This window comes from Nelusetta ayraudi, unplaced genomic scaffold, assembly GCF_046127955.1.
Source record: "Nelusetta ayraudi isolate G7.1 ecotype Tasmania unplaced genomic scaffold, CSIRO-AGI_Nayr_v1 ptg000084l, whole genome shotgun sequence".
NCBI lineage: Eukaryota > Metazoa > Chordata > Actinopteri > Tetraodontiformes > Monacanthidae > Nelusetta > Nelusetta ayraudi.
Window position 1 is genome coordinate 7,159,429 of NW_027466134.1, and position 13,177 is coordinate 7,172,605.

General features: G+C 48.4%; 2 protein-coding genes across 3 annotated transcripts; one reads left to right on the forward strand and one right to left on the reverse strand.

The window, feature by feature from the left end:
- Positions 1-215: 215 nt before the first annotated feature.
- Positions 216-4,636, reverse strand: chst7 (carbohydrate (N-acetylglucosamine 6-O) sulfotransferase 7). Its single transcript, XM_076045299.1, has 2 exons — positions 3,148-4,636; positions 216-1,174 (listed from the first exon to the last, which is right to left on the reverse strand). Exon 1 carries the CDS (start codon positions 4,486-4,488, stop codon positions 3,178-3,180), a length of 1,311 nt encoding a protein of 436 aa, XP_075901414.1. The 5' UTR covers positions 4,489-4,636; the 3' UTR covers positions 216-1,174; positions 3,148-3,177.
- Positions 4,637-5,050: 414 nt separating this feature from the next.
- tubgcp5 (tubulin gamma complex component 5) lies at positions 5,051-12,976 on the forward strand. Of its 2 annotated transcripts, XM_076045293.1 has the most exons (24): positions 5,062-5,211; positions 5,296-5,534; positions 5,638-5,691; positions 5,879-5,987; positions 6,176-6,272; positions 6,355-6,434; positions 6,662-6,797; positions 6,872-6,989; positions 7,843-7,932; positions 8,080-8,173; positions 8,277-8,529; positions 9,309-9,511; positions 9,754-9,869; positions 9,967-10,235; positions 10,338-10,536; positions 10,651-10,839; positions 10,932-11,114; positions 11,321-11,405; positions 11,500-11,620; positions 11,716-11,867; positions 11,964-12,089; positions 12,186-12,274; positions 12,383-12,483; positions 12,602-12,976. In XM_076045293.1, exons 2-24 carry the CDS (start codon positions 5,401-5,403, stop codon positions 12,646-12,648), a joined length of 3,045 nt encoding a protein of 1,014 aa, XP_075901408.1. In that variant the 5' UTR covers positions 5,062-5,211; positions 5,296-5,400; the 3' UTR covers positions 12,649-12,976. The 2 variants fall into 2 exon arrangements, with proteins under 2 accessions (XP_075901407.1, XP_075901408.1); XM_076045292.1 differs by having other exon boundaries at positions 5,051-5,534.
- The last annotated feature ends 201 nt before the right edge of the window (positions 12,977-13,177 follow it).

Genomic DNA, 13,177 nt, shown 5'->3' on the forward strand with positions numbered 1-13,177 from the left:
CTTTTGTTAGAAAACTTCAGCTGAGTTTTCAGGATATTGGACCTTAAAATGTGCAGATTTCTTTATTTTTACGTAAAACATTTTCTGTCAAACTGCTCACAATCAGCTTAAACCTTTATTAATCATCCTTCTGATTAATTCAAAAACACGCTACTGCAACTACTGAGCATGAAAACCAGTTAATTCAAGAAGAGCAGGAATCATACTGCTCTGACTTTATGCTTCCAATTTATTTTATTGAGGTCAGTATTAAACGGTCATAAAAGTTATTTCATTACATGACATGAGAACTCATTTCACGCCAATTACAACGAAACCAACTTCTAAAGTTGAACATAAGGACGGCAGTAAACTTCATGACTCCCCCCTACACTCATTCACAACTAGGGGAGATGTTGCAGTTTTATAAAAGTTTTTAGCTCGAGGCAATCAGACTGGTAAACATTACGAAACAGTGCCGATTTCAAAAGAACAAAAAAAAAAAAAGTTCATTAGTACATTACAGAGAGCTTCCCAAAGACGTGTGAGAGATTCTTTTTTCTTTTTCTTTTTTTCAACCAAGAATTCACACCCAAGTGATTGTTTTGTCAGTCGGGCAGCTGCAGCTCGCCGGATTCCTCACGGAGTCGGAGGTCGGAATGACGGGTCGTCTTTGGACCGCGAGCAAACACTGCGGCCTCACCGCCCCGCCGACTGGGAGACTCTGAGCGGCTGCAGCTCCAGTGTCAGTTCAGTCTGGCCGGGCCGGACGGGACGAGCTGCGCAAGCCGACTTCAACCTGTGCTCCCGAGAGAAGAACCCATCCTGGGATTTTTTACGGCCCAATCCCACACGGGATTTGTGGAACGATTAGTGCTACTAAAGGGGACAGCAGGATAAAGGCCGGCAGCTCATCCGTCTGCCGTGTCCATACGTTCTCTCCCAGCCTGTCCTTGGCCCCTGTTGCCGCTCAACAGGCAGGTGAGACAGTGGGAGGCCTGTTCCCGCCTCTTATTAAAAGTCGTTCGTCTGCGGCTGCCTGCTTTTTTTCATTTCCCCCAGTTAGTCAACCTGTCTGGCTGAGCTGATGGAAAACAAGCCAGGAGTTGTGCTTATGAGCTCCCGGTGGGCCACATTCCGGCCGCTTGCACTGCTATTCCACCTCATGCCCCTCTCTGCCCCCAAAACCAGGTCTCTGGCAGGAAAAGAGGAGACGAAGAATTAGGCAGTGGCAACGATTGTAGCCAAGAACACAAAACAGTACCTGCCTGTGCCTAAGTAGATTATTGTTACGTTCGTGGATGACATTACAGTCAAAGTAAAAGAAAAAACACGGAAACGATAGTGTGAACTTCTAATCTATCACATTCAAAGTAGAACAATCTGATCTTTAGTCACTGTACACTGAGCCAGTTAGAAAGCTCAATACGTTGCGAAGGGATCGCATGTGCTAAGGCCCCCTAATGAGCCTTCATGTACAGCTGCGTTTAATTACAACTCTTTTATCCATCCAGAAAAGCCTTTGGTAGCATGTTTATTTGTTCCAATGCTGTGGTTAGGCTGGGTTGACTTTTGCTTCCCGCTTTTGAACCATTAGCTGCTAAAACGCTTCAGGCAAGATGGAAGGCTGAGTTTTTAGAAGGTGAAATCTGAAAATGAACCACCTTTTGACGAGTCGCATCAGTGAATCTTTGTTGTGAGAATTAAGCCGCCATTAAAAGGCCGCTTCATGTTCTAGTCACAATGAAAGACTGATTAGTTATTTCCCAAAGCCATTGAAATGAAAAACAAACGCTGGAACGTCGCCATTGACGCAATACAGTGAATAAGGCGATAAGAACTAAAAAAATAAACCGTCAGCTCAAAAGAACCACAAGGGCTTTTCAAGACTTGTCAGCGTCGCCATGAGGGCGGAGGGGGGCGCGTCGAGAGGCCCCGCCCTGTTTGTGCTCCGAGCTGACGGCTTGCAAACAGCCCCACTGTTTGCTTGTGAGGGTCGGCGCTGGTGGTGACAGGCTGCTGGTGACGCCGGGAGCTGCGGCCTGTCACACACAATGACCTCCTTCTTGACAGTCCGTGGCCCGGCGGCTCTGACCCAACTCCCCCCTCTCCCACCAGAGAACCCGGTGGTGCCAGGAGAGAGGGAGAAAAAAATTCCCTCAATTAAACAGAACATCAGTGGGACGCAAAGGAGGGAGAAATGTTATCTGCGACATGCCTGCACACATACGCACACACTCTCTGGGAACTAAACCCATCAGTTACGACTGAAAAAGAATTTCTCAAAGCACAAACTGGTGAGAAAATAGGCTTAAGGGAGACACTTTTGCCAGAAAAAGACTTTAAGGACAACAGCCAAAGCTCTGTAAGCTGGGATCAGTCCAATTTGACCTAAACAATACTAAATGTATGACAAGTCTGCAAACGGAATGATTACACATCCTCATTACTTTGCTTTGTGAAACAGCAAACAGCTAAAATGTCGCTACAGATTGTAGCGTCTTGAATTTGTTGATATTCGTCTCGTTTTGACTTGACGCTCGCCTTATTGAAGTTTCATAACACCGTTTGAGCAATTTTCAGCCCTTCGCAGTGACAGGAAGAAGGAAATGAGTGTCGTCTATGTGCAGGGACGAACCCAAAGCGTTACGTCAACTTGCCTTGACTCTGCGGGGAACTCTAAGCACAGCAGAATTCAAAAGTCTCCTTCAACCACATCTATACCAGGCCACGAGTGTCTGGTTTGGTTTTTGATGATAAAATATTGATTTAAGATTTGATTTAAAAATACAACTCGCTGGCTCTGAGTTTTCACGCTGCATTTTCTACCGGGCATTGAGGGACAATATGTTCCCTCAAGGAGGAACACAAACTCTGGTCACGTCTAGAAGGTGCCGGAGTTTCGTCACGTGAAATCAGCAGAGCTGCAACCTTCACAGCTGCCGTGGCTGTAGCGCGTTGGGTGAGAGACACGTTGCCTCTCTAAAATAATCCCCACACGCCCGATCTGTTCTCAATCTTGCTCACAAAGAAAGAGGTCAAAGGTCGCAGGTCTGACGCGGCTGCACAGCTGGAGGCGCTGAAGAATGTAAACCAGCAATCTTCCCCTGAGCCGAGCAGGCGTGTTTTTTTTTTGTTTGTTTTGGTTTTTCTAGAAGCTCTAGCTACCTTAAACCACCGACCCCTTGGTGTGGCCCCTCAGGTGGGTTTGCCCGCGTTGTTCTTCTGGTAGCCCAGATGCCTCATGACCTCGCTGCAGAAGGCCTCCACCTGGCCGATCTGCTCCACGCTGAGCCGCTCCCTCCAGGCGTAGATGGCCTCCTTGGCGTCCCTGGACGAGATGAGGAAGGGACGGTCGGACGAGTAGCCCCGGCCATGCGTCATGTTGAGGGCGAACTTCTCAAGCGCCGGCACGCTGGACAGGTTGGAGAAGCGGAAAAGCCTCTGCAGCTCCTCCAAGGGCCGCAGCACCAGGTCCTCGTAGCGGACGCGGTGGTAGCTCCTCCTTAGCCAGGGCGGCGCGTTCATCACCAGCAACATGTCGCTCAGCCAGTTGTCGCAGATGATCTCCATGGCGCTGGACACGTAGCTCTCGGCCCGGTTGACCTTGCTGCCGGGCACCAGCAGCCGCTTGTACTTGTCGGCCTGCTTCTTGCTCCTCAGCACCTGGATGCTCTCCTTCACCAGCGCCTGCTTGGACTTGAGGCGCGAGTTGTGCACGGCCCTCGGGTCCCTGAAGAGCTGCACGATCTGGAGGTTGATGGCCGGGTCCCTCATCAAGGGCACCAGGGTGCTCAGGTCCAGCACGCGCACGCCCTTGATCACCATCACCGGGTACTTCTTGCATTCCCTCTCCAGCTCCCTGATGTCCCTGCGCGGGCACTTGGCGCACTGATCCTCCTTCACCAGGCCGATCTCGTAGCGCTTGTGCGCGGCGCACAGCGGCTCCGAGCACACCACTTTGTTCATCTTCCAGCCGAAGATGAACGCCGTGGTGATGTTCTGCGTGCCCGCGTACAGCCGGAGCACCGAGAAGTCGCAGCGGTACAGGGCGCTCATCATGTCGCGCACGGCGCCCTGCAGGCTGCCGGCGTCGCCCGGATACAGCGCCTGCCAAATGTGCCACATTGGCTCGTACAGGTAGAAGACGTTCGGGTGCTGGTTGAACAGCTCGCCGAGGAACGACGAGCCGGTTCTCCAGGTGGCGTGCAGGTAAATGTGCGTCCGGGACTGGCTCCGGTTCGCCGCCGCCGCCGCCGCCAACGAGGGATCTGCCGAGCCACCTCCACCGCCGCCGCCGCCGATGAGGCTGCCGTTGACTCGATAACCGTTATCCCACAGCTGCGCCACCGCCACCTCCAGCTCCGGGCATCTGGACTGCTGCTGCACGCCGTGTCCCGCATGCTGCGCGGATTTGTCGCGGTAATCCAACACGTAAGGGATTAGCAGCAGCAGGCCGGAATATGCCAAAATGAGAACCAAGTATTTCTTGTGCAGCCGCCTCTTCATTTCCTTCTTCGCCGAGCAGAGCGGAGCGCAGCTGGAAGGGGAAGGGGAAGCGGCGAGCTCGTCGTCGGCGCGGCGCTTCGTGAGGCAGCAGCAACAGCAGCAGCAGCGGCGCTGTGGCCGCCTCGGCAAAGTTGTGTGCGCCTGTGCGTGTGTTTGTGTGTGTGTGTGTGTGTGTGTGTGTGTGTGTGTTGTGAGTGAGCGATGGGAGGGGTGTATTAACCACGCCCCCTTTCGAGACAATACACAGATTAGTTTTATTCTGGCCGTACGTCACAATCCCTTTGCATTCAGACTGCATCCAGAGTGTGAATGTGGGATCCGTTGTGTCTCCTTGCTTTGCCCGAAAACCGTTTGACTTAGAACCGAATCGTTCAATTACATCTATCTTCACATTTCTGTTCGGTTCCCGGTGTGTTTTTGGCATGGCGAAAACATTTTACTAAGGGGGCGTGGTTTAGCCCACTCAATGTACATGCCTTGCATCCCCATAGCCTCCCTCGTATAGCTGCAAAGAATCATGGGAAACTAGTAAAACAAAATAGCGATATATGCCTTTAATTTTTGTGTTCTGTGAGTGTATTTGACATTTTAAACTGTTTTCATAACCACTATGTCCGCAATACAATGAATGAAAGATATCAAGTTCACTGTTTTCAATTGTTGATGCTTTGCCCTGCGCATGCGCATTGTTGCGCCTAGGTTGTCAGAAACAAACCCTGCGCGGTAACCGCCACCACACTCAGAGGTGCACAGACGAATGTCAAAATGCTTTTTGTAACAAAAACGCTCTTCTGTCTCACACGACAGCAAGGGTTTGCACGCTAGCACTGCCTGTTCCAGAAGCAGTAGGCGCTGGTGCTAGCAGGCAGCTAGCTGGATGCGGAGCGCTCGTTTCTGAAGGCTAACACCACCATGGCTCACTGGACCGCGTTCGAAAAGGAGACTGAGAAGGAGACGAAGAAGCTGGTGAGGTGCCTCAGCGAGATCGAGGATGAAGAGGACCAGAATTTTCAGTTGGCTCTGAAATTCGCCTGGTCTAACTTCAAGTGAGTGAGCCGCCCCGGGCGGGCGCTAGCCTGTGAGTTGCTAACATGCAGCCGAACGTGAGCGGCGGTCTGTGATGCTAGTGACGGTGTCGTGCCTCGGCAGGTTCCATCGTTTTCTGGACGTGGACAGCCACAAAGTCAGACAGAGCATCAGTGGGTGAGTGAATCTCTGTGGTGCCGGATGGGCCATTTGCATCGCTGTTATGATGCTTCAATGGTAATGTTGCACCTGGGTGTTGCATTTTAAACCAGCTTCCTCAAACAAAGATATTTTCTGTCATGTTTCACCTGAGTATTCATGCCAAGTTTCACTCATTTTAAATAACGCAAATTCTGTTCTCCAGAATCTATGAGAAGCTGATGGTCCACTCTGACTTGAGCAAAGCGGAGAGCTGGATGAGGTTGACCGAGGAGTTTCTGAACTCGCCTCTGCCTAATACAGATGGGGTCAAGGTTAGCTGGACTTTTTTTTCCAATGGGTTACAGACAAGAAACTGCTGATGGCAGGAGTGATGGGCTTCATTTGATGACCACATACGCCCCTCTAGCATACCATCCAGTTCACTCAGGTCCATAGTGTTCTGTCCAGCGATGTGACAAAAGCTACATAGCAGCCAACACGCTTCTCTGTCCGTTCACAGTCTGACGCGCACTACAGCGTCCTGTCGCTGTTGCTCATATTATCGGGGTCTCCTTCCAACACGGACTTCACGGAGAGACCCAGGGTGAAGGAGGCGGGTGAGTTGATGGGGCTGGTATAGACAACTGTACATACACACACACTCAACGTTGATGGTCAAAATCTATTTTCCTTTCTCAGAAATAGAGGACAACTTTGACTGGGCTAAATATCTGATGGAGGGTGAGGACTTTGATACTGGGCCGTACCCCGACACCCCGGTGAGTCAATCATAACCCACTCTTCACTTACCCAAACAAAGATCATAAAAAGTCATATTATTTTTAGAGGGCCTGGCCTGGACATCATCATGTGTGTATGCAGCGATGTTGGCAGTTTATTTTGAAGGGTTAAAATCACAACGGTAGACAGTAGGTAGTCAAACTCGACTCAGAGGTGAGAGGTGTTTTCAAATATTCAGCAGCCGGGTTCTTTTTCTGTCTTTCAGGAGTGGTCTGAAGATGAGAGCGATGAAGATGACAATCAGCAGCCCATCAGCAGAGAGGATTCTGGGATCCAGTTGGACAGAACGCCGCAGGAAGACCAGGACAACAGTAACAAGACCGTCCCAGTCACGTGGACAGGTGTGAACGCACGTCACCTGTGAATATACTGAAGTTCTTCCGAAATGCGAAAATAATTGCAGTTTGTTTCCCAGTGGGTGAACCGGATGCCCGGGCCTGGCTGGAGCAGAACATAGTGACGCCCTACTGGGTGGCTCACGCTCCTCGTTTCCCTCACAGTTTACATCTACACTCCAACTTGCTCAACGTTTGGTAAGACTTCCCAGCTGCTGCTCCCTCGGTGGATGAATTTCCACTACATGGTGCAGGTCAGGTGACCCACTTCCAGTTGATCACCTCACAGCCAGGGGGAAACAAAGGCGCATGAATTTGGATGTCAGCATATCCAAATGAGACTTCTTTCATAAATGCAAATGTGATTTGGATGACTGCCGGTGCCTCCAGGTGCTGGCTTTGCGACGCGAGCGTTATTGAAAATACTAATTACTGCCGTGATCGTCCCAGGCTTTAATGAGCAACTTGCTTCTTTTCCTCTTGTGAATTACTCTGATCTGTACAGGCTCAAAAATACGTAGGCAACAAATCAAAATCCATTCTCTGATTTGGTTTGGGATAACGTGTCGATGGTTATAAGCACTGCTTTGTGTTCAATATTCTACTTTTTTCATATAAGAACAGTTTGCAGAAATTTAGGCCAAACCCAGTGTAACAAGATTTCACAGAGGTAGAATATTTCATGTGCATTAAAAGAACTTATGTCTTCAGTCAAGAGAGAATATCAACATGAGCGTTCGTTGCAAATGTAGTCATATAGAAAGTGCAATTAGCCAAGAATATCAGCGTGCTTGTATATCTGCAGCAGTGTTTTTAGACTGCATATAAACACGCCCAGGTTTCACTCTGAGTGAATATAAATATATGAAGAAACGTCTATATATATTTTTTTTTTTTTGGGGGGGGGGGTGGCTTGCCATGGGATTTTTTTTTTACGTAAAATATGTGCCGTGGCTTGAAAAAGGTTGAAAAACACTGATCTGCAGTATGTGTGTGTGCTTAAACCGAGATTTATTTCAGGATACTTAATCCCTCTCCTTTCCCTTCTCAGGGATCAGCACTTGTACAACACGGATCCACTCTACCTGCCTGAAGAAAAGGCTTTTGTCACGGAAACCCAAGTAATAAGAGAGACTCTGTGGTAAGAAGAAGCAAAAAAAAAAAAAAGACATTGTGCACTTCTGTCGTTCAGTTTCACTGTTTAATTCATTGCAGATTCTCTGGCTTCCGTGTGTGTTTTTCGGAAATAGTCTCATTTGTTAACTAAAGTGTTTCTGTTGTGTTTCAGGCTTCTATCTGGCGTCAAGAAGCACTTTATATTTCAGCAGCATGATGGGAAAGTGTCAGTCAGGAACAATGTCGTCGTAACTCACCAGACCAGCGTAAGTGACCTAAATTGAGTTTGTTTTGCGGCTCTGTTCTTTTGTGCCTTAGATCTTCTGTTCAGATGAAAAATGCTGTGTGTTGTGTCTGCGTGCGCTGCAGAACTGCCTGTACTCTGTGCTGGAGCACATTGCTGTGTACGGGCAGGCTGTGTCCAGGCTGCAGAGGTTCATCGACGAGGTGACCGGCTACAGCTCGGAGCCGTGCCCACCGGGCTCCGCCTCCTCCCACAGCTCCAAGAAGGGTTCCGAGCCTCCCTTCAGGACCTACCAGGCCTTTGTGTGGGCGCTCAACAAGTTCTTTACCAGCTTCAAAGAGGAGCTGACCACCATCGAGAGGGACCTCATCTGTAATGGTAAGCGGTAATTGAACACAAAGACCATTGTTAACATGATGAATTTAGCTCGACGCTAGTTTGCAGCTGTGGTTTAAAGCTTCATGACTCAAATATGCAAGCAAAACAGGTTGCGATGATACAAGCATTAAGTTACAGCACACGATTAATTTCGCTTTGCAGCTGAATCTTTTTCTGTCATCAACTCCATTTTTAAGAAAAGTGGTCAGCAGAAAATTGACCTTTGTGGAGACACAAACCACAGTTGGAGCTCTGAATATCTAATCAGCAGGTTTGAATGCAGCCTTCTGGTCTGGGAGCTGCATTTGGAGGAGGTGGAGAGTGGTTTCTGTGGGGAGGTAGGAGGTAATTGAGAAGACGGATTGGATGTAGTTTCAAAGAAAGGACTTTTGTTTGAACACACAAAAACCACTGTGTGCACGACATTGAGTCTTATTACTCGACCTGTAATTGGTTTTTGAGGCTGCCCAATAAGAAGGCAAATGTGTTCTGGCTGCAATTTAGAATTTTACAGTGAATTATGTCCTTTCATTCTGAAAACATCAGTTCAAAGCTGCTGCTGTCAAGTGTGCAGTTGTGCAAAACAACACAATGTTTTAAAAAACCTGACCTTCCCATTTAAGCAAGTTGTTGTTGACTTCTGCTGAGTTCAAACTCTGCATGTATGTTGTTTTGCACAGTTCTGCTCCGTCATTGTGTTTTTATGTGTGTTTTTATCTCGTGACACCATCGCAGTTTGACATGTTTCTGTTTGTGTCCCCCCATTCTGTGTCTTGCAGACGAGACCGTCACTCTGTCAGAAGTGCTGGAGAGGCTCAGCCCTCACCTGGCGCAGATTAAAGTGCTGCACAAAGTCTTTTGCACCGGCGTCGCCGAGGTCCCGCCTGAGACCCCCAACGTCGTGCGAGCGTCTCACCTGCTCAACACTCTGTACAAGGCCATCATCGAGTATGACAGCATTGGGGAGGCGTCGGAGCAGGGGGTGAGTCGGTGCCTGAGTTTACACAAACTAGCCGAAGAAATGAAACATTTGAAGGTTGCTAAGAATAAGTTGCTAACTTACAGCTTATTTTCATCTTCCTCTTCCGTTGATTATACAAACAACAGCAGATTTAGACCTTAGTTTTGTTTAGTTTTAGTTAACAGCCTCATGGAGGTATATGTGCCCTTTGTGACATCACATTATAGATATATTATAATCTGTGGGTGTTCTCTCTCTGCAAGGTGGCCTTGTTATTTTCACTGTGGACGGAGACGGTGAGACCTTATCTGGAGATTGTGGACGAGTGGATTGTTCACGGCCACCTGTTTGACCCAGCCAAGGAGTTTATCATCCAGAGGTATGTGACCGCTGTATTTTTCTTTTCTTTTTTTTTTTATAAACCCCAACTCTGTAGTGCGCTGCGCTCCCAAGAACTGACAGAGACACGCCTGCAGGAACAAGGACGTTCCGGTGAACCACCGCGACTTCTGGTACGCCACCTACACCCTGTACAGCGTCTCCGAGACGGTTGAGAACGAGGAGAAAGTGAGCGACGTGGCCAGCGGCAGCTCCGGAGGCGACCAGAGCTCCAGCAACCGGCAGCTCACCATGGTGTCCTTCCTCAAGCCCGTCCTCAAGCAGATCATCATGGCCGGGAAGTCCATGCAGCTCCTCAAGAACCTGGACTGCAAGGAGGCGGAGCCGCCCAAGGGATCCTCTAGGGGTCAGCGTTTCTTTCTTAAATGAAAGCTTTGTTTCACTTTTTGGTTTGTTTGGGGTTTTTTTTGTTTTTTTTCAAAAACAAACTTGAATTGTGGAAACGCAGACGCAGAAAGGAAGAGTGTGTACACGCTGTTTCTGGAGTCGGTGCAGTCGCGCCTGTGCCGCCAGGAGGAGTCGCCCACTGACACGGTGACGGAGCAGAAGGCCACAGAGAAGAGCCTCATAAAGATGCAGGCCATCATCGCACAGCACCTGGAGACTGACGACGTCCACGATCCCCTGTTGGCCATCAACTTTGCCCGGTGAGCAGCGACTTTGCTACCGTAACGGCCAGGACGGCTTCTTTTGTTGTTTTGGTTTTTTTGGTCCCAGTGTGTCGCAGCTAAACGCCCTGTTGGTTCATGTTCCCCCGTCAGTCTGTACCTGGAGCAGAGCGACTTCCACGAGCGTTTCTCCGGCAGCGACTTCAACGTGGAGCGCTCGTCGCGGTCCGTCACCTGCCAGACCTTTGAGCTCACGCTGCGCTCCTGCCTCTACCCGCACATCGAGAGGAGGTACATCGAGTGCTGCGGCAACCTGATGAAGACGCTGAAGAAGGACTACCGGTGGGTTTTCACGCCCTCGTTCGGTGCCGTCGTTCAGGACCTGTTTCTATCCACCATATCTGCATCACCTGCGACCCTCCGTGTCTCCTCAGGCTCCTGGAGTACCTTCAGGCCATGAGGAAGTACTTCCTGCTGGAAGCTGGAGACACCATGTACGACTTTTACACGGCCATATTTGACAAGATGCAGGAGAAGGAGAGCTGGCAGCAGTTGTCTTTCCTCAACATTCAGCTGCAGGAGGCAGTCGGGCAGCGCCACCCAGAGGACAGTAGCAGGTACTGCATGTACTTTATACAAAAAGTCATAACTATGGCAACCAAATGATTGCACTAAATAATCAAGAAAATGTGAATAAAGAATCTGACAATGGGTATTATATGGGGTCTTAAAAGACAATGTCTTGATTTAGCGTTGTAAAATAAAAGTTGATTGATTGAAAGCAAAAAAAAATAAAAAATGTGATTTCTGTCTTTTTTTAAAGGTTGTCTGTCTTCTTGGAGACCATTGACCCTGCCAGGAAAAAACACCCTGTCAACAATCTAGAGGTGCTCACCCTCAGTTACAAGGTAACAATGCAGATGCAGGGCTGAAATGTTTACCCATCATTAAAGGAAGGTTGCATTTTTTAAAACTTGATTCCGCCCCTTCCGCCCTCCACAGGTTCCCTGGCCTGTCGACATTGTCATCAGCTCCGAGTGCCAGAAGATCTACAACCAAGTTTTCCTTCTGCTGCTGCAGATCAAGTGGGCCAAATACAGCCTGGACACTCTGCGCTTCAGCGGTACGGGCTTGCGATAACTACACTAATGTCCAAACGCAAAAAAGTTTCCGTTGCGGCGTTCTAATGCAACAGTTTTCTCCCCCCAAAAAATGCAGATTTCACAGACGTGGCCAAGAAACTGGAGGGAGCTCGGGTGGAAGAGATGAAAGTCAAAGAGCCTGTGAATCAGCAGATTCACCGTATGTGTCTGCTGCGGGTCAAACTGATGCACTTTGTCAACAGCCTTCACAACTACATCACCACCAGGGTGAGTACCAATAATATTAATGTTTTGATGAGCCAAGATATTTCTGGGTTTTACTGCTTACACGTCGAAAATGTTTGCTTCGTCCTTTTTGTCTAGATTCTGCACAGCACAGGACTGGAGTTTCAGCACCAAGTCCAGGAAGCAAAGGACCTGGACCAGCTGATTAAAATCCACTACAGATATCTGGCAACGATTCACGACCGTTGTCTACTCCGGGAGAAGGTAAGAATAAGGGACATCTGTATTACCGTCTTAAAATATTTCTTCCCAATACTACAATATTGGCTGATGTCTAATTCTGCCTATCTGTGTTCACAGGTCAGTTTTGTGAAGGAGGCAATAATGAAGGTTCTCAATCTGGTCCTCATCTTCTCAGACAGATGGCAAGCAGGATTTGGTGCCTGGAAGTAAGAGCTTTCATCCCGTTACTGCTGAAAGTATTAGATTTGCCGTCGGTGCCAGTGCCTCCGAGATCAGCCTGCAAAGGATTAATGTAATGTTTGATTCTATTTCAGGATCGAGTCCATTGACAAGATGGAATCTGATTTCAAAAACTGCCACATGTTCCTCGTGACGATCCTGAATAAAGCCGTGTGTCGCGGCTCCTTCCCCCATCGTGAGTAAAACATCAGTTACTCTTATTTTTTTTAAATTCACTGTGCCTTATAAAACCTCTGTACATACAGACATATTGGAGGTAAAGTGATGAAATGTTGTGTTTGTGCTCTGTGCAGTGGAGTCTCTGGCCCTCTCGCTGATGGCAGGCTTCGAGCAGTGCTGAGGAGCCGTGCACATGTCTGTTCTCATGCGATGGACTGAACCCAAAACCTGTCGTCTGGTTCTTTGTGTCTCTGTGCTGTCCGTCCTCTGACGGCTGTCATTGTTCATTCAACACGACGTGCGAGACATGATGTCACTATCTGCTCCGGCCGTTAAGAGACGTTTGAATATTGTGTGCGCATTGGTTCCGATTCGAGAAGACGCCTCCTTTCCTGCACTTACACAAAGTATGTTTTGTAAAAAAATAAATTGTTTATACTGTGTTGTTATGCTGACTGTTGACGTGTGTAAAATGAAGCACAATAAATCTTATTAAGTTAAAAAGTTAATTCATATGTATAGGGGTGTTCAGTCTGGCAGTTCTTTTTTTTTTGTTTTTAATTCACTGTGCGATACGAGAGGAAGCTTACACTTATCTCATTAACCTAATTTGCCTTGAAGGTTTGCCAAAGTGGCTCAATGTTCCACGCAAGTTCACTGTCCTTCACATGATTAAGTCTCGGTGAAAACGTCTGAATGCACTTCAACTT